Here is a 21,744-nt window from a genome sequence, read left to right on the forward strand (position 1 = left end):
CTAGGTGTCCATATATCAGGGATTAATGGACACAGTATAATTAAGGGAAATGCAAACATATACATCCTATATCATATATATATGCTGAAGGATGTCTATGTATACAAACGCTGAAAAATATATTGACACTACAAGTTGGTGTCGGCAGGGTTGCTATGTCCGGTCGTTATGCGTTATATACGTTGTCAGTGCTTTGGGTTCATCATTCGCTACGTCATAGCTGTTTCGAAAAGTGTGTTTCCATCTCCCACATCGCGCATTTACTCCCTTTCGCATTTCTCAACAACCACCTCAAGCGAGCGGATTTTGTGAATTAGAGGATTTTTGTGCGAAAAAGACGCTGGAACAAGACTCCTTTTGGACACAGCCCATTACACGTCATACTTCACTGGACGGCCGCCAGTGTTGGCAGTTTAGGTGTTATATTGCTGGTTTTGCCACAGTTACCATGAAAAAGTAATCAGACAACTGATTACTAGTTACTCCTTAAAATAGTAACTTAGTTACTTTACTGATTAATTGATTTTAAAAGTAACTAAGTTAGATTACACGTTACTTTATTAGTTACATTTAGCTGCGACAACACCCCCCTGCCGCCTAAAAATAAAAAAAATTACAACCGGTTTGGCCAATGCTAAGTTTTGGTCCCCCCCCTGTCAACAATTGTTCTTTCACCCGCCCCCCCCCCCAACAATTGATCTTGCTGCCTGAATGATGGAAGAATAACTAGAATAGATGTGTCAAGAGGGTTAGAATCATCAATTGACCTCACTTTGGTTTCTGCACAACTACAACAGCTAAGTGGGATGTCATTCAAGACAGTACAGTAGGGAGCGACCACTACCCAAGGTCTCTGTATGCAGATGATGGGGCGTTGTGGGTTAAAGGCCGTAATGGTACGTTTGCTGAAAAGAAGCTACAGGCAGCTGTAAGCACAGTAGAGAAATGGGGCAATAAGTGGGGCTTCCGTTTCTCAGTTGAGAAGACTCAAGTGAGATGTTTTTCCAGGAAGAGGGAAAATCCAACCTTACGAATCGTACTCTATGGACAAATGGTAAAGCAAGTACAAGTTATTCGGTTTCTGGGAGTCTGGATGGATAGTAAGCTGACCTTTGGAGAACATATCCAGAGAGGAGTGATGAGATGCAAAAAGGCAATCAATGTAATGAGGTGCTTAGCTGGAAGTAGCTGGGGCACCAGTATGAAATCCCTTAAGCAAATGTACATTGCCGTAATCAGATCAGCATTAGAGTATGCGTGTATTGCATATGGTTCAGCTGCAAAGTCACATCTTACCAAATGTGATGTAATACAGGCACAGGCCATCCGGCTGTGTTGTGGGGCATTCAAGACTTCATCAGTTGCAGCTCTACAGGTGGAGGTTGGAGAGTTACCATTATATTTGAGGCGTATGCAGTTGTCCATGGCATACTGGACTAATTTGCAAGGAAACACACAAGATCATCCAACCAAATCAGTTCTAGAGCCATGCTGGGAGCATGGGGGTACAAAGCTAAATAGTTTTGGATGGGTAGGAGATAGCTCTGGCAGGGAGTTAGGGATATCCAATTTAACACATAGCTGTACAGTAGCCTACCACTACCAGCAACTCCCCCTTGGCTTTCCCCCATGCCGACAGTAGATCTTGAAATTATTAAGAAATCAAAACAATGTAATGAATTTGGAGGGATGAATAGTAGGATACAACAGTATATAAGTGATAAGTATAACGGGTCAATTCAAATTTTTACAGACGGGTCAAAAGACCCAGACACAGGTAGGACAGGGGCAGCAGTACACATACCACAGTTTAGTGTATCAATTATCAAAAGAACGTCAGATCATTTAGCAGTATTCACAGTGGAGCTGTTAGCCATTTTATTGGCTCTCTGGTGGATAGAAGAGGGAAGGTCAAGTAGATGCATCATTTGACATCTCAGACTCAATGGCAGCTCTAATCAGCATTTCAAATGGCAAATCTACCTGTAGGCCTGATCTAGTTTATGAGGTTCTTCAGAGTTTGTTTAAAATAGAAAGAATGCAAATAACGGTGGGCTTTTTATGGGTCCCATCCCATGCTGAAGTAGAAGGCAATGAGGTTGTCGACATGTTGGCAAAAAAGGCACTGAAACAGGATATACAGCTGGGTGTTCCATTAAGTAAATCTGAAGTTAAAACAATAATTAAATCAGAAATCAACAAGGTGTGGCAAGAACAATGGGATAGGGAAAATAAGGGTCGGTTCCTGCATAGAATCCAGAGGCAGGTGGTAACAAGGAGACAGGGCTGCTGGAACAGAAGATGTGAGGTTATCATCACAAGACTACGCATAGGGCACACATGTCTTAACCATGAACATCATAGGCAAACATGAAACAGGGGTTTGCCCAAAGAGAAACAGTGGAGCATGTTTTACTACGATGTGAAGCGTACAATTTGGAGAGAAGGGAGCTGTTGAAAAATGTTAAAGCTTTGGGTCAAACAAGCTTGACCTTAGAGGGTTTACTCTCCTTTTCCTCACTGAGACCACCAGCATGGAAACATGTATTGAGTTATCTAAAAGCAACAGGTTTATTTGACAGATTATAATTTAATCTGTTGTTTTCTATTTATATGATTTTGTTTATTTACCTTTGTTCTTTTGCATAGTTTATAACGTATAACCTCCATCGAAGCTCTAAAACAAACAGTAGGTGGCGGTAATGCACCATATTGGTTTGCCAACCGCCAAATAAACTCGAAAGAAGAAGAAGAAGAAGGTCTCAGGTGTGTGCAATGACCCTGCTGATTGGGGAGTGTAGAATAGACCTGCCGTGCCAATCCCCCAATCTCCTCTCCTCTGCTGGCTTTAAGCTTTTGTTTGGTTGTTTCCATGACTGATCTCACACCACACTTTTGGTTACATCACATATTACTGACTTACACCACATCCCATTAACTTTACCTTAGTTTCTGTTCAATCTTATTTAATAAATAATTGTTATTCCTTTACCCTGCATGTGGCCTCCCCAGTTTATGTGCATGCCAGAGCCAAGCATGTTACAAATTGAACAATTTATTTTTGCAGTTTTGAGTGCTTTGTGCCAACTTGTGCTCCGTCATGCAAGCTCCAAGTGTCACACTGCTTAAGAAACAGATTCCTTCCAACTATTTACGAAAAATGCAATCAATAACTTATGTAGGAGTGGCCTACACATATAAAGCGCTATATAAATATAATGAATTATTATTATTATAAATAATTGTAATTCACCAACATTGTTAACTGTCATACATAGTTGCTAAACAAGCAAATGAAAAAGGAAATACCAACGCTGAAATGTTAATTAGACTATTAACAATAATATAAATTGATACCGTAATGCACCTGTTCTTTGTCTTTGGATCTTTTGAATAAATTGATCAATATATGGTGAATCACAATGATCGCAAGCAGAGGACCGAGAGTTATTGAGCAGCAGCTGAACCAGTCTAGAAATCGGACACGTTAACCGAGCACTGAACTAGGCCCTCTCGGATGCCAGGTCGAAACACTTGTTTCACTACGACTCCTTTCAGCTGCACACCCCTCCTTCTCCAGCAAAAAATAGAGGAGAACGGCTAATAAATCGCTTGAGGTTGTTGTTTGAAAAGAAAAAACTTACATTTTTTTTAGGACATGGCATAAAGATAATTATGAGCCATTGATTGATATCCAGACATTTTTTGCGGAGACACATTCCTGTCCCCCACTTGTATTGGAGTGACGGAGATATCTACTTCTGGGCCCCTTGAATCGAGGGACCCGTCCACAGCCCGCTTAAACAGCTGCAATACCAGGCTTGGCCGCTGAGCACTAGTGGATTGATGCACAGCTCCTCGGGGCTTGAGCTGAACATGAGAAGCCCCTTTACGATTGAACTTTGAACCTAAACGGCAAGGAAGCACGAGTCAGCATTAAACATTGAACACATTATCACTGTGATGATGTACTGTTAATATATTACTGTGATGATGTACTGTTAACATATGACTGTTAATGTTAATCTATTAGTGTAGTGAAGTACTGTTCAAATATTACTGTGATGAAGTACTGTTCAAATATGACTATTGATCTATTACTGTGAAGTTCTGTTAAAATAGTTAGTTACTATTGCTGTGATAAAGTAGGCTGCAAATAAATGTAACTAAACATATGACTCTGAATAAGTATTGTAAAGTGGTAAAGTACTGACTGTAGTCAGAGGTTGGGCCTCAGGAGCCGGATTCTGCCCCTCAGTGTTCTCAGAGCTGGTGTCAGAACCTGGGAAGTATCAGAATGGGAGGAGGTGAAGTCATGAGCTAGATGTATCTAGATCTATAGAGCTATATAGTCCAGTGAGCTAGATGTATCTAGATCTATAGAGCTGTATAGTCCAGTGAGATATATGTATCTAGATCTATAGAGCTGTATAGTCCAGTGAGCTAGATGTATCTAGATCTATAGAGCTGTATAGTCCAGTGAGCTAGATGTATGTATCTAGATCTACAGAGCTGTATAGTCCAGTGAGCTAGATGTTTCCAGATCTATAGAGCTGTATCATCCAGTGAGCTAGACAAGTCACCAAGGTCTCTGTGTTGGTAGTGGTGTTATTCATAAGAACAGAACTTCAATGAAAACAAATTTTAATCACTGGTTTGTGACGCTTGTCTGAATCTAAGGATCAAGAGAAATGTTTAGTGTTGTAACAGTGGTGAATATCCTCATGTTATTATACTTTCATATTCTTAATGCCACAACGTCACTGTGGACATTGGAGGAGGTTCATCATTCAGAGGTGGAGAGGGTTTTACCACCAGACCACTAGTGGGTGAGGACTACTAATAGGTTTTTGGAAGGGGACAGAAAGTAAGAGCAGGTGAAGAAGTGCAGTGCCGTGTTCCGATATCCATACTTCCATGAGTACACTCAAACGAAGTACACTATCCACACTTACTAAGTGCGTTCATTTTCAGATGTCAGTGTTGTTCCAAATCGAATTCCGTGGTGCACTAACCGGAAATTACGATCACGACTGCCGCCGCGGCTCCTCCCCCGCAATAAACATCACGCTTTGAACGGTGAACTCTTTACGCCTAGCTGCTATAAAAAGCTATAAAAGCTATAAAAACTACAAAATGACTATTAATGCAGGCTATGTGGAAAATTCGCAGACTTTGACTGAGCCTGGCTCCGCCCTCTTCCACTACATAGCTAAGATGGCTGCCGTTGAGTACGAAAAGTGTACATCGATCCACACATCGCGATTTGACCGTTTTGAGTACACCAACCGGGTCCTTTCAGCACACTTATTTCCGCCCGATCTGAATCGGAACGCCCTACGTACTCAAACTTAGGCTAGTAAGTTCGGATAGTATGGATATTGGAACACAGCACCGGTGTCTGTTCTCCTGGAGAGTTTGATCCACTCACCGTTCCTCTTCTTGTACAGAAGGACTCCAACAACAGCAGCAGCAGCAGCGAGGAGGAGAACAAGGAACCCAATGATGATGGGGACGGTGGGGCCACTCTGGTCCTCTGAAGGTACATCAAACAAATAAAATCAGGTGTGTAATAATAGATGTTGGACAGAGACCCTCCCCCATCCATCCCTCCATCATTGAACCACATGTCTATGGTCACGTGATGCTACACACACGACTAACACAACGTCAGTGTAACTATTCCTCTAGAATCAGTTCTGGAGCTCAGGGTCACTCTGGGACTGATCTGAGCCTAGCCCTATTCATAGAACTCATTTACCCACAATCCACCCTGTTCTGCTGCAGTGAGCTACTCCTGAGAGCTGTGTGTTTACCCAGTATCTTCAGCAGTGTCCAGGTACACCTGGCAGTGGTTGTGATGAGGTCAGATGGAGGTGGTGAGACATGTGTTCCCCACCTCCATCCCCTCCAACACCAGTCTTACCCCAGTTGGTCCTGATGAGGGCGGGGTCCAGGGGGGTGGAGATGTCCTCGATGCCTCTCAGCTTGACAACACACTCGTACCTCCCCCAGTCCTCCTGTGGGACGGCCGTGAGGTTGAGGTCCACGCTGACCTGGAAGGTCCCGTCGTGGTTGGGGAGGACCTCCCCGGGGTCCACCTGCTCATGGAGCTCCTGGCCGTCTCTCCTCCAGAACACCACCACCCTGTCAGGGTAGAAGCCTGTAGCATGGCACACCACTGGGGAGGAGGGGCTCCTCTGGAGCAGAGACACCCACGGACGCTCTGGAGAGAGAGAGAGGGGGGGGGGGGGGGGAGAGAGAGAGGGAGAGAGAGAGAGGGGGGAGAGAGAGGGGGGAGAGAGAGAGAGAGAGAGAGACACTCAGAGAGGGTGAGAGAGAGAGAGAGAGAGAGAAAGAGACACTCAGAGAGGGTGAGAGAGAGAGACAGAGAGAGAGACAGAGAGACAGACAGACAGACAGACAGACAGACAGACAGACAGACAGACAGACAGACAGACAGACAGACAGACAGAGAGCTTAGCTATAAAACCAGCGCTGAACCCAAATTTACCCATAACTTTCCAGAGGATGTATTGTTCAACGTGTTTTTTTGGGAGGAGAGTGATGACCGCTCTGCGGCATGAAGTGGGCATCGAGCCAGAGGCCAGACTCTCATTAAAAACATCTATAAAATCGTTAGTAAAGATGTCCCAAAAGGCTTTATAAAACTCGACTGTGAGGCCGTCTATGTCGGGAGTCCGCCGCCCTTGCATGCCCTGCAGGGCGGCGTGTAGTTCCTGCATTTACTTTGAGGGCTTCAGTATGTCCTCGATCTCCTGTGGATTCACTACAGGAGATCAATTCAATACTCTAGTTACACTATATCTATCTCCAGGTCCTTCATAGATCTAGTGATGTCTCTAGGGACATTGAGGGTTTGCTCTTGACATAAAAGTTAGATTTTGGTCTTGCCATGGTCCCACCACTGCCTAACTGTGCGTTCAAACCAAAAGCTTTAAAGCGTTTTGAGCGACAAACGCCCAGTCACTTTCTATTAGACATGAGCGATAAAGCGTTAGGAGCGATAAAACGCTTGAGCGATAGCTTTAAAGCTGTAATGCTGTAAATGAGAGTTGAAAACAGCTCAACTCTATGCAAATGAGCTAGTAGCGTTTCGGCTGTAAATGACCGCCAGCCAATCGGAATGTAGATGTCTCTCGCTGGCGTGGGTCCCAGTAAACATACGCGAGATCTTTTGATCCTAGTTCCTACCACACATTTTCTTCTTTCATCATGGTGCGTGAGAGAATAATTGCGGCTATTGCAGGGCATCGAATTTGTCTGCGATTTTATAGCCAACGTGGTCTTATTATAGCCCGACCATTAGCTTAAAGAACACTTAAAAGAATGAAGCATCCAGCATAGGATTTCAACAACGTATGAGGGCATGCGCAATCCACATTACGCAACAGGGATGGTCGCACAGTGGAATGCTGATGGAAACCAGCGGACGAGCGGCGGGTGGAGATGTGCGGCGTGAGCGCATTTCAGAAGCAGGGAGATGCCGCACAAAAATCTATTTCTAATTTGTCAGTTTGCCATTTGTCTGCCTGGCACAAATGCTCCTGTTGAGCGGATCTTTTCCATAATAAACAGTTCACACACACACACACACACACACCCACACCCACACCCACACACAGAAACACAATAGCGATCAACTAAGCCATAATCTAGCATATAAGCAATCGCTCCATCAATTAGTTATTCAGTGTTTTATGTATTTATGCTTATTATTCTTTTTCTATTGACCAATCTTATGACTATCTTGTGTTTTTGTGGCTCGGCATCAGCAGCAGCCCTTGCCTCATCTTCGAGCGTGCAGGCAAAAAGCGCGGCTCCTTTAAATGGAAAAGCAAAATCGCGATCGATATGAGCTGTAAACATTTCGGACAGTGTTGCGTTTTGAGCTATTCTGCGATGTTGCATCTTCTACAGCTTTTGATGTGAAGGTACAAATGTTTCTATGTCTACAAACATCCCAAAAATAAATAAACACCTCCCTATACTGTCTATCAAAAGTTAAAACCGAGTTAAAATGCCAGTAAGCACTTTTAGGCTTTACATTTCTAATAAAAACATGATATTAAACCAAAGATGAGATTGCAAAAATCACGTAATCATAATCATCTACCTTTACAATGAAATGGTGGTTCAGTTCCTCGTTCAGATTGTTCAGTATCATATACAGCTGTCTACGGTCTACGTGTTTCAGCTAATGAGATTCACGAGACGTGAATTTTCGCATTTCGCACAAAAAAGTTTGAAAAAATAATTTACAGTGACCTATCGACAATAAACTATGCAGAAATAAATGCCATTTACCAAAACTGAAGAGAGAGAGAGAGCGAGAGAGAGAGAGAGAGGGGGGAAGAGAGAGGCGGGGTTGGGAGAGAGAGAGAGGGAGAGGAGGGGAAGAGAGAGAGGGGGGAGCGTGAGAGAGAGCTGGGGGGTGGGGGGGAGAGGGAGAGAGAGGAGGGGGAGGGAGAGAGAACAGGGACTCGCCCACCAGGTCATGTGACTCTACCTGTTCTCTGCAGAGTGCTTTTCCCATAGACCAGGAGCTCCTTCAGCAAATCAACAAACTCCTTGGTGAGGAAGTACTTCTTCTGTTCATTCCAATTTCGTGACCCATCCCATCTCTGTTTGGTGGGGACAGCCTGAGGTACTGCAGCGACCCAGGTCAGGGTCTCCAGGTCAAACGATATGAAGTCCTCTCCATCATAACCATACTGTTCATTACCATCAGCAGTACCATCCTCATCATCCCACTCACAACCAAACAACCTCTGAAAAATGTGGACACCTGAGAGAGGAGAGAGAGAGAGAGAGAGAGAAAGAGAAAGAGAAAGAGAAAGAGAAAGAGAAAGAGAGAGAGAGAGAGAGAGAGAGAGAGAGAGAGAGAGAGAGAGAGGGAAAAGAGAAAGGGTTAGATTAGAAGGTTGGGTAGGGAATTCTCTTTTTTGGCCATTTTTGCAAAATTACTTGAAATCCTTATCATAACCCGCTTACAGCCACTGAGTTAGAAGTACTGACATGACAATTAAACAAGTCAATCATCTGTGGAACGGGCAGGGCTCGATAAACTCCAGCCAATGATTTCCAGACCCACCAAGTGGCATTGGACAGTAAGTACGTCAATCAAACGGTCGTACTGCACTCCCCCTCCACCGCTCCCCGTGCGACCCCTTCGTGCACGTACTCAAAGCTCGTGACACAGAGCAAGCTTCTGTTGTCATCCTGCGGTAGCTACTGGAGCTAGCTAACTAGCTAATGGCTCGCTCTCGCGCATCTGTGTTCGCTCGTGCATGATTGCGCGTCTATGTACTTGGAATGGGTGGAGTCAGAGTCAGTGTTGAAGGAGAGGGGGTAGGACCATTTGAGTTGTGTTTTCAGAATCTGCTGGTGTTTCGCAAATCCCATACCCAACCTTTAATAAATAGAGGAAAAAATAAGACCAGCCTGAGCTCTACGCCACCCTACACCACCCTACACCACCCTACAGCCCCCTACATCACCCTACACCACCCTACAGCCCCTACACCACCCTACACCCCCCTACATCACCCTACAGCCCCCTACATCACCCTACACCACCCTACATCACCCTACAGCCCCCTACATCACCCTACACCACCCTACATCACCCTACAGCCCCCTACATCACCCTACACCACCCTACAGCCCCCTACAGCCCCCTACATCACCCTACACCACCCTACATCACCCTACAGCCCCCTACATCACCCTACACCACCCTACATCACCCTACACCACCCTACAGCCCCCTACATCACCCTACACCACCCTACACCACCCTACATCACCCTACACCACCCTACAGCCCCCTACATCACCCTACACCACCCTACAGCCCCTACACCCTACACCCCCCTACATCACCCTACATCACCCTACAGCCCCCTACATCACCCTACACCACCCTACAGCCCCCTACATCACCCTACACCACCCTACAGCCCCCTACATCACCCTACACCACCCTACAGCCCCTACACCCTACACCCCCCTACATCACCCTACATCACCCTACAGCCCCCTACATCACCCTACATCACCCTACACCACCCTACAGCCCTCTACACCCCCCTACATCACCCTACATCACCCTACAGCCCCCTACATCACCCTACATCACCCTACACCACCCTACAGCCCTCTACACCACCCTACACCACCCTACAGCCCTCTACACCACCCTACACCACCCTACAGCACCCTACAGCCCCCTACACCACCCTACATCACCCTACAGCCCCCTACACCACCCTACAGCCCCTACACCCTACACCACCCTACAACCTACTACATCACCCTACACCACCCTACACCCTACACCACCCTACATCACCCTACACCACCCTACAGCCCCCTACACCACCCTACAGCGCCTACACCCTACATCACCCTACGCCGCCCTACACCACCCTACGCCGCCCTAGACATCCCTACACCACCCTACAGCCCTCTACACCACCCTACACCACCCTACAGCCCCCTACAGCCCCCTACATCACCCTACACCACCCTACAGCCCCTACACCCTACACCCCCCTACATCACCCTACATCACCCTACAGCCCCCTACATCACCCTACACCACCCTACAGCCCTCTACACCACCCTACACCACCCTACAGCCCCCTACATCACCCTACAGCCCCCTACATCACCCTACACCACCCTACAGCCCCTACACCCTACACCACCCTACAACCTACTACATCACCCTACACCACCCTACACCACCCTACATCACCCTACAGCCCCCTACATCACCCTACACCACCCTACACCCTACACCACCCTACATCACCCTACACCACCCTACAGCCCCCTACATCACCCTACATCACCCTACAGCCCCCTACATCACCCTACACCACCCTACAGCCCCCTACATCACCCTACACCACCCTACACCCTACACCACCCTACACCACCCTACAGCCCCCTACAGCCCCCTACATCACCCTACACCACCCTACAGCCCCTACACCCTACACCACCCTACAGCCCCCTACATCACCCTACACCACCCTACAGCCCCCTACATCACCCTACACCACCCTACAGCCCCCTACATCACCCTACACCACCCTACAGCCCCTACACCACCCTACACCACCCTACACCACCCTACATCACCCTACACCACCCTACACCCTACACCACCCTACACCCTACACCACCCTACATCACCCTACACCACCCTACATCACCCTACACCACCCTACAGCCCCCTACATCACCCTACACCACCCTACAGCCCCTACACCCTACACCACCCTACAGCCCCCTACACCACCCTACAGCCCCCTACATCACCCTACACCACCCTACAGCCCCTACACCCTACACCACCCTACAGCCCCCTACATCACCCTACACCACCCTACAGCCCCCTACACCACCCTACAGCGCCTACACCCTACATCACCCTACGCCGCCCTACACCACCCTACGCCGCCCTAGACATCCCTACACCACCCTACACCACCCTTCACCCCCAACCCCTAGACTACACCGCCCTAGACCACCCTCACCCTTTCATCTGACCAGCAGACGAGTGGAGCTGACGCCGCTAGCCCGCTAGCTATCTTTGTTGTTTACTTCCATGTAAGTTGATGATGGCAGGAGCTAAGGAAGTAGGTTTTGTAATAGTCGCCTTTTTCAGCCGTCTTGGACAAGCTAAGTCTGATTTATTCCCTGACAGACCGAGCTGTGTGCGTACTTTGCTGTGAAATCGTTGTCTGTGGAACTACTCTGATTCTCTGATGGATGATATATTAAGGAGGCTTTCCTCAGCAATTCAGAGGTTATCTTTAACGGATTAAAGATCCCATGGCATGCTACTTTATGGATGCTTTAATATAGATATTAGTTGGCCCCTAACACAGTATTTGAAGACGTTCCTGAAATTCAGCCGTGGTGCAGAGTTACAGCCACTCCGAGCCAGTCGCACATTGAGCTTTCCCCAAACACGCTATTTTGGTGTCTGTAGCTTTAATGCAAATGAGGAGGAGCAAGGCGGGTCGAGGAGGAGGGTGGGGGTGTGGCCCTGAGCAGCTTGCGGCCACGGTACCATGCGCTCTGTTTAAAGTGGATGTATGTAGGCGCACACAGCCTTTGGCTGTCTTCTGTAAATATTCTAGAACACTCCGGGTGCTCCGGCGGGAGTCCTGAAGCTCTATAACTAAATAATATCATATTATACATATCTATCATACAATATATATTATCACGGCCAAAAGCTGTGAGCCTCCAGACAATATTATGAATCTCAAACGACGTCGGGTTCTCCGACGTCTCTGGTTCTTCCCCGTCCACATATACAGTATCTAAAGTAGACTGAACCATGACATGGAGGAGAAAGGGATTGTTTGCGGATTCCTGCCGGGCGGTGGTGCTTCATGGCGGTGGTGCTTCATGGCGGTGGTGGTGCTTCATGGCGGTGGTGCTTCATGGCGGTGGTGCTTCATGGCGGTGGTGCTTCTTGGCGGTGGTGCTTCATGGCGGTGGTGGTGCTTCATGGCGGTGGTGCTTCATGGCGGTGGTGCTTCATGGCGGTGGTGCTTCATGGCGGTGGTGCTTCATGGCGGTGGTTGTGCCTCGCGTGTCAGAGAAAGGGGAGGTGACATCGCCCCTATGCTACTGGAGGAGCAAAGGTAGGCTAGGGGAACTCATATTAATGTTACAAAACCTCAGAAAGTGAAATTTCCATGCCATGGGATCTTTAACAAACAAAGTCACAATCTTCTCCAGGATTAAAGACATGTCTGCCAGGAATGCAGAAAGATGCATTTCTGATATGGATGAAAACATACGGCACCAGAAAATTGCTGCACTGAAAGGAGCATCGCTGTCAGGGGAGCTAAGTGAGAAGTGTGTGTGTGTGTGTGTGTGTGTGTGTGTGTGTGTGTGTGTGTGTGTGTGTGTGTGTGTGTGTGTGTGTGTGTGTATATATATATATATATACACTTCTGGACATGTGTGTGTGTTAACCTGCTCGTGTTCGGGAATGAAGATCCAACGGACTGGAACAAATATTCTGTTTAGACACACGGCAGCACAGCAGGTTTACATGCCGGTTATGCAGCCTGCAGACCCGCAAAACGTTTCCTTGATTAAAGGTGAGATTACTATATTAATCACTGCGGGGGCATTTAAGAATATTAGGAGCCGTTACCTCCAAGCAATAGCTATAATCATGTTACGTTTTCTGTGAATTTAATTATATTTGTATTTTGGAGTTGGCCATTTTGTCATGTTAACTATGAACTTTTAGAAGAATTTTCATTGATTCATGAGATGAGACATATCTAGCAGTAGATAATACTGTGATAAAAAAATATTGATTTAATATTGGGATTCTGGACACTCAAGATCACACACTACAGGCCTTGGTCCTTTTTTTAAATGTCTATACAAAAACTGAGTAGGCCTACTACTACTGCATACTGCTTCACTGAGTACTAATACACTGTGTACTGCCACACTGACTAAGTGTATGTGCGTGCGTGCGGGTTTAACAGTCAATTACACAACCGTAGTATGGAGCATTATACAAAATCTGATTTAAATAGTTATAACCTGACATGTCCGGCCTCCTGAGTCAATATGTGGAACGTTTGTGTTTTAGTTTCTGTACCCCGACGTTCACTTTCGTGGGTCCCCCCTATAAATGTGCTTCACGCTTTGGCCTCTTCCCTTTTGATGTTGTACTCGGGAGAGGTGAGCGACACTGTGTTCACAGAAATGTCCATGTTTTTGCCTCGCTTAAACTTATTGTGTAGTACGCTAACATATTTCTGTAATTTAATTTGTGTAGGAGCTCACGTTACGAGTTGACCGAAGGATATTGTTATATTTTCCCATTTGTCAGAATAAACGGAGATCGCCTTCAAAGATATCCTGGTCTGGGCCTTTTCAACCAAACACAACGCAGACAACGCCAGAAACTATGCGGTTACACAGGGGTCCGTCCGTGCGTGCGTGTGTGCGTGTGTTTTTTAGGAGTATGGTGAAACTTTATTCTGGGGTTAAATTATGGATATCTACATGTGAGAGGTCAGACATTAGATATAGACTTACCTCCTCTCTGGTTCAAGATCTTCAGAATCCCAAATTCGTATTTGATGCTCTGCTGGTTACCTTGAACCATTCTAGTGTACCTCTCCAGTTCACCTGGATGATCACTGTGGAACTGGTCTATCCAGGCCTGTTTCAGCACTATACTCTGTATGTTGCTGTCATAGTACCCAATCTGAACTTTATCCACCATCCCAACAGCAACAAACTCTGGGAAGGTTGAAAGTCCACGCGACGCCGTGTAGAAATACTGCATAGAGTGAAGCACTGTAGACAGACAGACAGGTTAATACAGTACATCACTGTAGACAGACAGACAGGTTAATACGGTACATCACTGTAGACAGACAGACAGGTGGGTTAACATTGTACGTTAATATAGAAAGACAGACAGTGAGACAGACAGACAGACAGAGAGGTTAAAACAGTTAGTTACTATAGACAGACAGACATGTTACTACTGTCCATCCCTCGAAACAGAAAGGCGCATGGCCCCTCCCCCTGCTCTATTTCTCCAACCCCTTCCCTATGGCCCCTCCCCCTGTCCAATGGCTCCGCCCTCTGGCCGTCGAGGTAATGTAGGAACCTTTGCTGTGCGTTCACACGCACCAAACGCGACGGGGCGACAAGATCCCATACAAAGTGAACGTAGAGACGCGTATCGGGTGATTATTTTTTAATTTGTCGCGCCACACCTTCGCCGTGCACAGGCGAGCTAGTTCACAAGGATTTGTGCCGTGACAAATTCGCTCGAGTTGAAATATTTCAACTTTGACGCGAATTTGGCGTGATGACAGCCAATTAGCGTTCAACAGCGTGGCCACTGAGTCACATGTGTAACGTAACAGCCAATCAGCGTTCAACCGTCAAACTCGGTGCTGCGCAGTCCGGGGTGAACTGCAGCATGGAGGAGAAAGTGAATGTTGCCGTTTGCGACTCCCGGAGCTCTATATATGATATAATAGTAGCCTATAAAATATAATATTTGTATGGATAATATCACGGCAAAAAACTCTGTGCGCCTCCGGATGGCCGTAGCGCGGGGAGCTCTCATAGGGATTGGGCTTCTCGGGGTTTGTTTACCGGCGTTGCTATGTTTCTGGTCTTGGGTGTTACAACGTTTTATTTGGTAGGCCTATCTAATAAACCTCTGTCTATTCAATACTTCATTCACTGCCTCTTCCGTGGTCATTACAATATTGTGAATATACTGTGTCGGGTCCTCCGACGTCTCTCCCTCTTCCCCAAAAGGTAAAGACATGCAATGGTGGTTATCTTGTTGTGGCGCAACAAAACTTGCACAGCGACAGATTATGATTTGTGGCGCGACAAAACTTCGCCAACAACGTGAACGGGCGACAAATGTCGCGTTTGGTGTGAACGCACAGATTAGGTGCGTTCACACCAAACGCGAAGGGGAGAAACCATCCCATACAAAGTGAACGTAGAGACGCGAATCTGGCAAACTTCGCTAGAGAAAACATGCAAGAAAACACAAGTTTTGATTTGTCGCGCGACACTTTCGCCCTGCACAGGCGAGCATGTTCCCGACAAATTTGCTCGACTTGAGATATTTCAACTTTGCCACGACATTCATGTGATGACAGCCAATCAGCGTTCAACAGCTTGGCCACTGAGTGACATGTGTAACGTAACAGCCAATCAGCGTTCAACCGGCCAACCGTTCCCTGCAGTGCAGTCTGGGGTGAACAGCAGCAAATTCGCCTCACAAAACTTGCACAGCAACAGTTTATGATTTGTCGCACGACAAAACTTGGGCGACAACGCGAACAGGCGACAAATGTGTCTTTTGGTGTGAACGCACCATTAGTTTGATCTTATTGACATCCAAATTTCTCACTATAGCCTACAGCACTGGCTGTCCAGAGCCTTAATTAAAACACAATCTGCTGCCTCTTAATCATTACTGCTGACATGAATACTAAACAATCATTGAAATAACTATTACAATGTATTTATAATTATAAGTATTGTGGCGACTCCTACGGGGGTCGCGCCGGGGATCCTGGGGATCCAAGATGCCGGTTGGGGAAAAGGGGTTTTATTGCCTTTTGTCAACTTGTTTTGTTGTAGGTTTTGTGGGGTTTACGGGTTTGGGGTCTTTATTGTTTGTGTGTTCATTGTGATGTGTTGTATGATCGGGACCATTAGTGAGAGTGTTGTGTGTGTTGGTCAGGTGTGCCGTGTTTCTGTTTAGTTCGTCGTGTTTAATAAAGGCAGCTCTCGTAGTCGTGCGGTGTATGGGGCACGAGAGTTGCGTCATCGTTTAACCTGGGCTCCAATCTCATCCTTCCCTCGCTGCTCGCCACAGTATATTGGTGAATTTCTGTATTAGATTCTGGCATTTTAACTATCTTCACATTGCTATCGTTGGAATGATAATAATTAATATTATAATTATTACATTATTTTAATTCATAATAATATATTGATAGCAATGATAATAATTATATAATTGTGCGTCTGCGTGTGTATATGCGTGTGTGCGTGTGCGTGATGATTATCCAAGAATGTTGGCAAGTTAATAATAAGAAATCCCTGTGTTCAAATAATACTTAGGATTAAAAGTAGACTTAAAGTACACATCAGATTCCCTCCTTACTGAAGTTTAATCTTTGTTTCTGATAATAGATTTTACATTTAGGAACGACGTCATCAAACCAGTGTGCTGGTTTCGTTTTCACCAAAATAAATGTTCTTCTATTAGTTTAAATATTGTGGCAGACGGCAGGGAGGAGTGAGGGGAGTGGTATATCTAGCAACCTGCTGGCTCCACCCACAAGCCTTGCATGGACTTCCTCCCTTTAACAAGGCAGGCCTGAGGATCATTAAGCTGGAGTATTTGGGGTTAAATGGGAGAGCAGGCTACCACACGGGAGGGCTAGCAAATTACAGATCGCATCTTTGGGAGTACTGTACGGAGAGAGAGAGAGAGAGAGAGAGAGAGAGAGAGAGAGAGAGAGAGAGAGAGAGAGAGAGAGAGAGAGAGAGAATTTAGCAGACGCTTTTATCCAAAGCGACTTACAATAAGTACATTTGTCATAAGAAGTGCATCAATATATCGCTGTCGGTACAAACAGGATGTTCATAGAACCAAGTGCAAGTACAACCATCGCTAGGCTAACCAATTCCCTGTGTTACAGCAATGATAGCAGCTACTGCAGTTGCTACACAGTCAAATAGCAATGGCTGGTAGAATGGCCATGAAGTAGGTCTGTATATGCAGTGTAAGATTGTCCAGGCCCTGCAAGTCAGGATGTAGGCTATGAATCTGAATAAATAGTAGGTGATAGCCAGGTAACAGGTAGTGGCCATCCACAAAATGCACCAGAATACAGGAAATCAAATCTATTAAATTAAATTGTTTGATCATATTTGATGACCAGCCGCCACTGGCAGTAGCGGGAAGGCAAAGTGTGCAGGGTGACATTAACGATAAGTTGGACTAATTACGGGTTACGGAGTGTGCCCTTAAGGAGGTGGAGTTCTATTTTACCACCCTGGTTGTAGATACCGTACAACAAATCACCCAGACTTTGGAACTGCTATCTGTGGTATGTGCTTTTACTGTGAAACTTGGTGTTGTGGAAACCCCACACCCACTGGCCTCAGTGGCCTGCTACAATATTCACAGTAAAAGATGAATCATGCTATGGATTAACTTAACTCATTAGAGAGGATAATTAAATGCTTTTTAAACAAATAAGGGATTCTAAGCGTTGTCTCTTTAGGGACAATAACCAAACCTTTTGGAAACATAGTTTTGAAAAGTACAAACTTGAGTCAGTCTTACCTGAGGACACACCGTGACCAAAGACCAACAGCAGCAGCCCTATTAGCGCCTTCATATCGATGTATTCAGAAGAACAGCTCGATGAGATTATCCACAGAGACGTGACTCCGACTCGAGCATCAGACGCACTGACCAGGAAACCAGCGAACAAGAGACTGATCACGAGGGAGAGGCCGGACTGGACCAATAGGAATTCAATACGGCTCTGAAGTGAAACTCAAACACACACACACACACACACTGTTACAGCGACCAAGTTTCATGTAACCCTTAATGAATTGTTCTTACAATATTATGTCCAGCTGGCTATAATATATATTCAGTATTACATCATTTTTAAACATTTTCAGCTATACATAATGTTCGCTTATACATAACGGTCAGAAAGATATAACGTTCAGTTATATATAATGTTTGGCATAATTTTAAGCAATATCTAATCTTCATCCATACGTTTAGATGTATACAGTTCAGCTAAATGTGTGTTGATATGTGTGTTTATGAATGTGTGGTTGAATGTGTGTGTCTGTGAGTGTGTGTGTTACTGTATATTGTTAATGTTTTCTGATTTTTGGGGGATTTTATTGACCAAATAACCCCAAACAAGGGTACAGTGATCTTTACATTTCGATGATTAAAAAAAACATCAATATTTAATCCAATTCCAATTCTTTTCTAAAAATACAAAAAATAATTATTCATGCTAGAGCAGCCTAGCTCGATTGTGCTAGCCACAATCATGGCAACACGAGGTCGTATTGCCATGGTTTCCAAGCATCAGTGAAAGATTATGTCACGACTCAGAACGTGAATCAATTGCAGATGAAAAGGATTTATTCCCAAACAGTCCAGCGGGCAAATCAGATTCCAGGTACAGGCAGGGTTCGTAAACAGGCTGGCAGGCAGAGAGATACAGACGGACAGGTACAGGCAAGAGATCCAAAACCGATAGGCAGAAGACGTAGTCCAAAACAGGCAGGGTTCAAAACCGGGAAGAACAGTAAACTATAACTTCTCTTTAAAGAGCTTCACGCTAGTCTCACTCACGTGGCAGTCAGGTAGCAAACAGTACCTAACGTGACGATCTGACAAAGTGAACAGAAAGGGCAGTGTTTAAATATTCCACCAATCAATACCAAATGAGAGACAGGTGAACAGAGAAAATGGAGGGAAACAAACAAGAGGCAGGAAGTTGCCCAAATAAGGACATGGGTGTTACTCCGGGCACATGACCAACACATGGCTACAAACATAAACAAAGTCCAGAATTATCACACTCCAACAGGTAGGGGGAGACAAAAACAACAGTCCATACGAGAATCCTGACAGATTATAGGTTTAAGCCAGTGAGTTAATCAAATCTATCACAAATACAGCGATTTAATTGATTTACAATTCTTTACGGGTAAATGGTTGTTATCAAGATAAAGTTAAAGGTTGGGTATGGAATTCTCTTTTTTGGCCATTTTTGCAAAATTACTTGAAATCCTTATCATAACCCGCTTACAGCCACTGAGTTAGAAGTACTGACACGAAAATTAAACAAGTCAATCATCTGTGGAACGGGCAGGGCTCCAAAAACTCCAGCCAATGATTTTCAGAACCACCGAGTGGCATTGGACAGTAAGTACGTCAATCAAACGGTCGTACTGCACACCCCCTCCCCCGGTCCCCGCGAGTGACCCCTTCGTGCACATACTCAAAGCTCATGACCCAGAGCAGGCTTCTGTTTGTTGTTATCCTGCGGTAGCTACTGGAGCTAGCTAACTAGCTAATCCACATTTGGACCTAGCAGTAGCACTAGAAGCAACCCTAAACTCCAACCTAGCTAGCCTGGCTCGCTCTCGCGCATCTGTGTTCGCGCTCGTGCATGATTGCGCGTCCATGTACTTGGAATGGGTGGAGTCAGAGTCAGCTTTGAAGGAGAGGGGGTAGGGCCATTTGAGTTGTGTGTTTTCAAAATCTGCTGGCGTTTCGCAAATCCCATACCCAAAATGTAAGTATGAATGTCATTGTTATTAAACAAATATAGCATCTTTAGTTAGCTGAAGTCCCAAGCCTGTTGGTAAGGATTGTAAATGAACTGCGATCCACTCCATCCTGGTTTAGGAAGCTGAACGTGAGAAGCCTCTTCATGATTTAACTACAAACCTAAACAGCAAGAAAGTACAAGTCAGCATTAAACATTAAACACATTATCAATGTGATGTTGTACTGTTAATATATTACTGTGATGATGCACTGTTAACATATGACTGTTAATGTTAATCTATTAGTGTGATGAAGTACTGTTAGAATATTACTGTGATGAAGTACTGTTCAAATATGATTGTTAATCTATTAAGGTACGGCCACACTGAACGTATTACGTGCGTAACACGCTTAACCTGCCGCTTGATCATTGTGCGTCACAAAAATGGTTCAACGCACCTAACGCGCCTATACGGAGCTAGATGAGCCCGCCCAAAACTTATTGGCCCCCGCTACTTTTCTTTTGCTCCACAAACATGGCCGAGATCACCACCATCGCTGCGCTGTATTTGCTGTGGGAGTTCGAGGACAGTAGGAAACCCAAACGCCGTCGTGTTTGGGCGCATGACATCCTCCGTAGGCGCTCACAGCTGGGTGGGTTTCACCACCTCCTCCAGGAACTCCGCCTGGATGACGGCCGGTTCCAGACGTATTTTCGGTTGACTTGGGCCATGTCTGATGACCTGCTAGCCCGGGATGGTGCCAGGATCTCCCGTCAGGACACCAACTACAGGCGCTCCTTATCAGCTGCTGAGCGTCCGTCCTCGTCTCTCTGCCAGTGACGTCCGGTCAAGCTCAACGCTGATTGGCTATCGCGGATAAGCGTCACTCGTATGAGCGTGAAAAGAAAAAATTATTGAACTCCGCGAGTAGGTGCGTTGGGCGCGTTATTTAGGTGTGTAAAATGCCTAAATCTAACGCGCTTAACGCGGTATTTTAGCGCGTATCACGCATCTACACGCCTAAACCAATGGTTCCCGATGCAAAAATGCTGATTTTCTACACCTCTAACGTGCGTAACACGTTCAGTGTGGCCGTACCTTTACTGTGGTGAAGTACTGTTAATAGTTGTATTACTATCGCTGTGATAAAGTAGACTGCAAACAAATATAACTGTAAACATATGACTCTGAATAAGTATTGTAAAGTGGTAAAGTACTGACTGTGGTCAGAGGTTGGGCCTCAGGAGCCGGATTCTGCTCCTCAGTGTTCTCAGAGCTGGTGTCAGAACCTGGGAAGTATCAGAATGGGAGGAGGTGAAGTCATGAGCTAGATGTATCTAGATCTACAGAGCTGTATAGTCCAGTGAGATAGATGTATCTAGATCTATAGAGCTGTATAGTCCAGTGAGCTAGATGTATCTAGATCTATAGACCTGTATAGTCCAGTGAGCTAGATGTAAATACATCTACAGCGCTGTATAGTCCAGTGAGCTAGATGTATCTAGATATACAGAGCTGTATAACCCAGTGAGCTAGAAAAGTCACCAAGGTCTCTGTGTTGTAAGTGGTGTTAATCATAAGAACAGAACTGCAGTAAACACTCATTTTAATCACCAACTGGTTTGTGATACTTGTCTGAAGCTAAGGATCAAGAGAAATGTTTAGTGTTGTAACAGTGGTGAATATCCTGATGTTATTATACTTTCATATTCTTAATGCCACAACATCTCAGTGGACATTGGAGGAGGTTCATCATTCAGAGGTGGAGAGGTTTCTACCACCAGACCACCAGTGGGTGAAGACAACCAATCAGATCGTAGGAAGGGGACAGGAAGTAGGAGC

At 45.6% G+C, this 21,744-nt stretch overlaps 3 protein-coding genes across 3 annotated transcripts in view; all 3 read right to left on the reverse strand.

The window, feature by feature from the left end:
* The window catches only part of LOC130375606 (major histocompatibility complex class I-related gene protein-like), a 124,407-nt gene that overhangs the window by 24,270 nt on the left and 78,393 nt on the right, over positions 1-21,744 (reverse strand). The window lies entirely within an intron of this gene.
* Positions 1,210-18,121, reverse strand: LOC130375612 (major histocompatibility complex class I-related gene protein-like). Its single transcript, XM_056582643.1, has 7 exons — positions 17,930-18,121; positions 14,119-14,382; positions 8,531-8,809; positions 5,927-6,226; positions 5,432-5,536; positions 4,215-4,282; positions 1,210-3,908 (listed from the first exon to the last, which is right to left on the reverse strand). Exons 1-7 carry the CDS (start codon positions 17,982-17,984, stop codon positions 3,756-3,758), a joined length of 1,224 nt encoding a protein of 407 aa, XP_056438618.1. The 5' UTR covers positions 17,985-18,121; the 3' UTR covers positions 1,210-3,755.
* Positions 18,484-21,744, reverse strand: part of LOC130375625 (major histocompatibility complex class I-related gene protein-like) — a 10,194-nt gene continuing 6,933 nt past the window's right edge. The window contains exons 6-7 of the mRNA XM_056582666.1: positions 21,124-21,191; positions 18,484-20,080 (exon numbers count right to left, since the gene is read on the reverse strand). Coding sequence (XP_056438641.1) covers positions 20,069-20,080; positions 21,124-21,191 — 80 coding nt within the window. The 3' untranslated portion in view covers positions 18,484-20,068. The remainder of the gene's footprint in view (positions 20,081-21,123; positions 21,192-21,744) is intronic.

The sequence above is a fragment of the Gadus chalcogrammus genome, chromosome 22, assembly GCF_026213295.1.
Source record: "Gadus chalcogrammus isolate NIFS_2021 chromosome 22, NIFS_Gcha_1.0, whole genome shotgun sequence".
NCBI lineage: Eukaryota > Metazoa > Chordata > Actinopteri > Gadiformes > Gadidae > Gadus > Gadus chalcogrammus.

Excerpts from the sequence above, each read along its gene's own strand:
- LOC130375612 (XM_056582643.1), bottom strand. The coding sequence starts at position 17,984 with ATGAAGGCGCTAATAGGGCTGCTGCTGTTGGTCTTTGGTCACGGTGTG. Across the intron at positions 6,227-8,530 it reads AAGCACTCTGCAGAGAACAG|AGCGTCCGTGGGTGTCTCTG; the intron begins GTAGAGTCACAT and ends CTCTCTCTCCAG. Across the intron at positions 5,537-5,926 it reads CCTCATCAGGACCAACTGGG|AGGACCAGAGTGGCCCCACC; the intron begins GTAAGACTGGTG and ends ATGTACCTTCAG.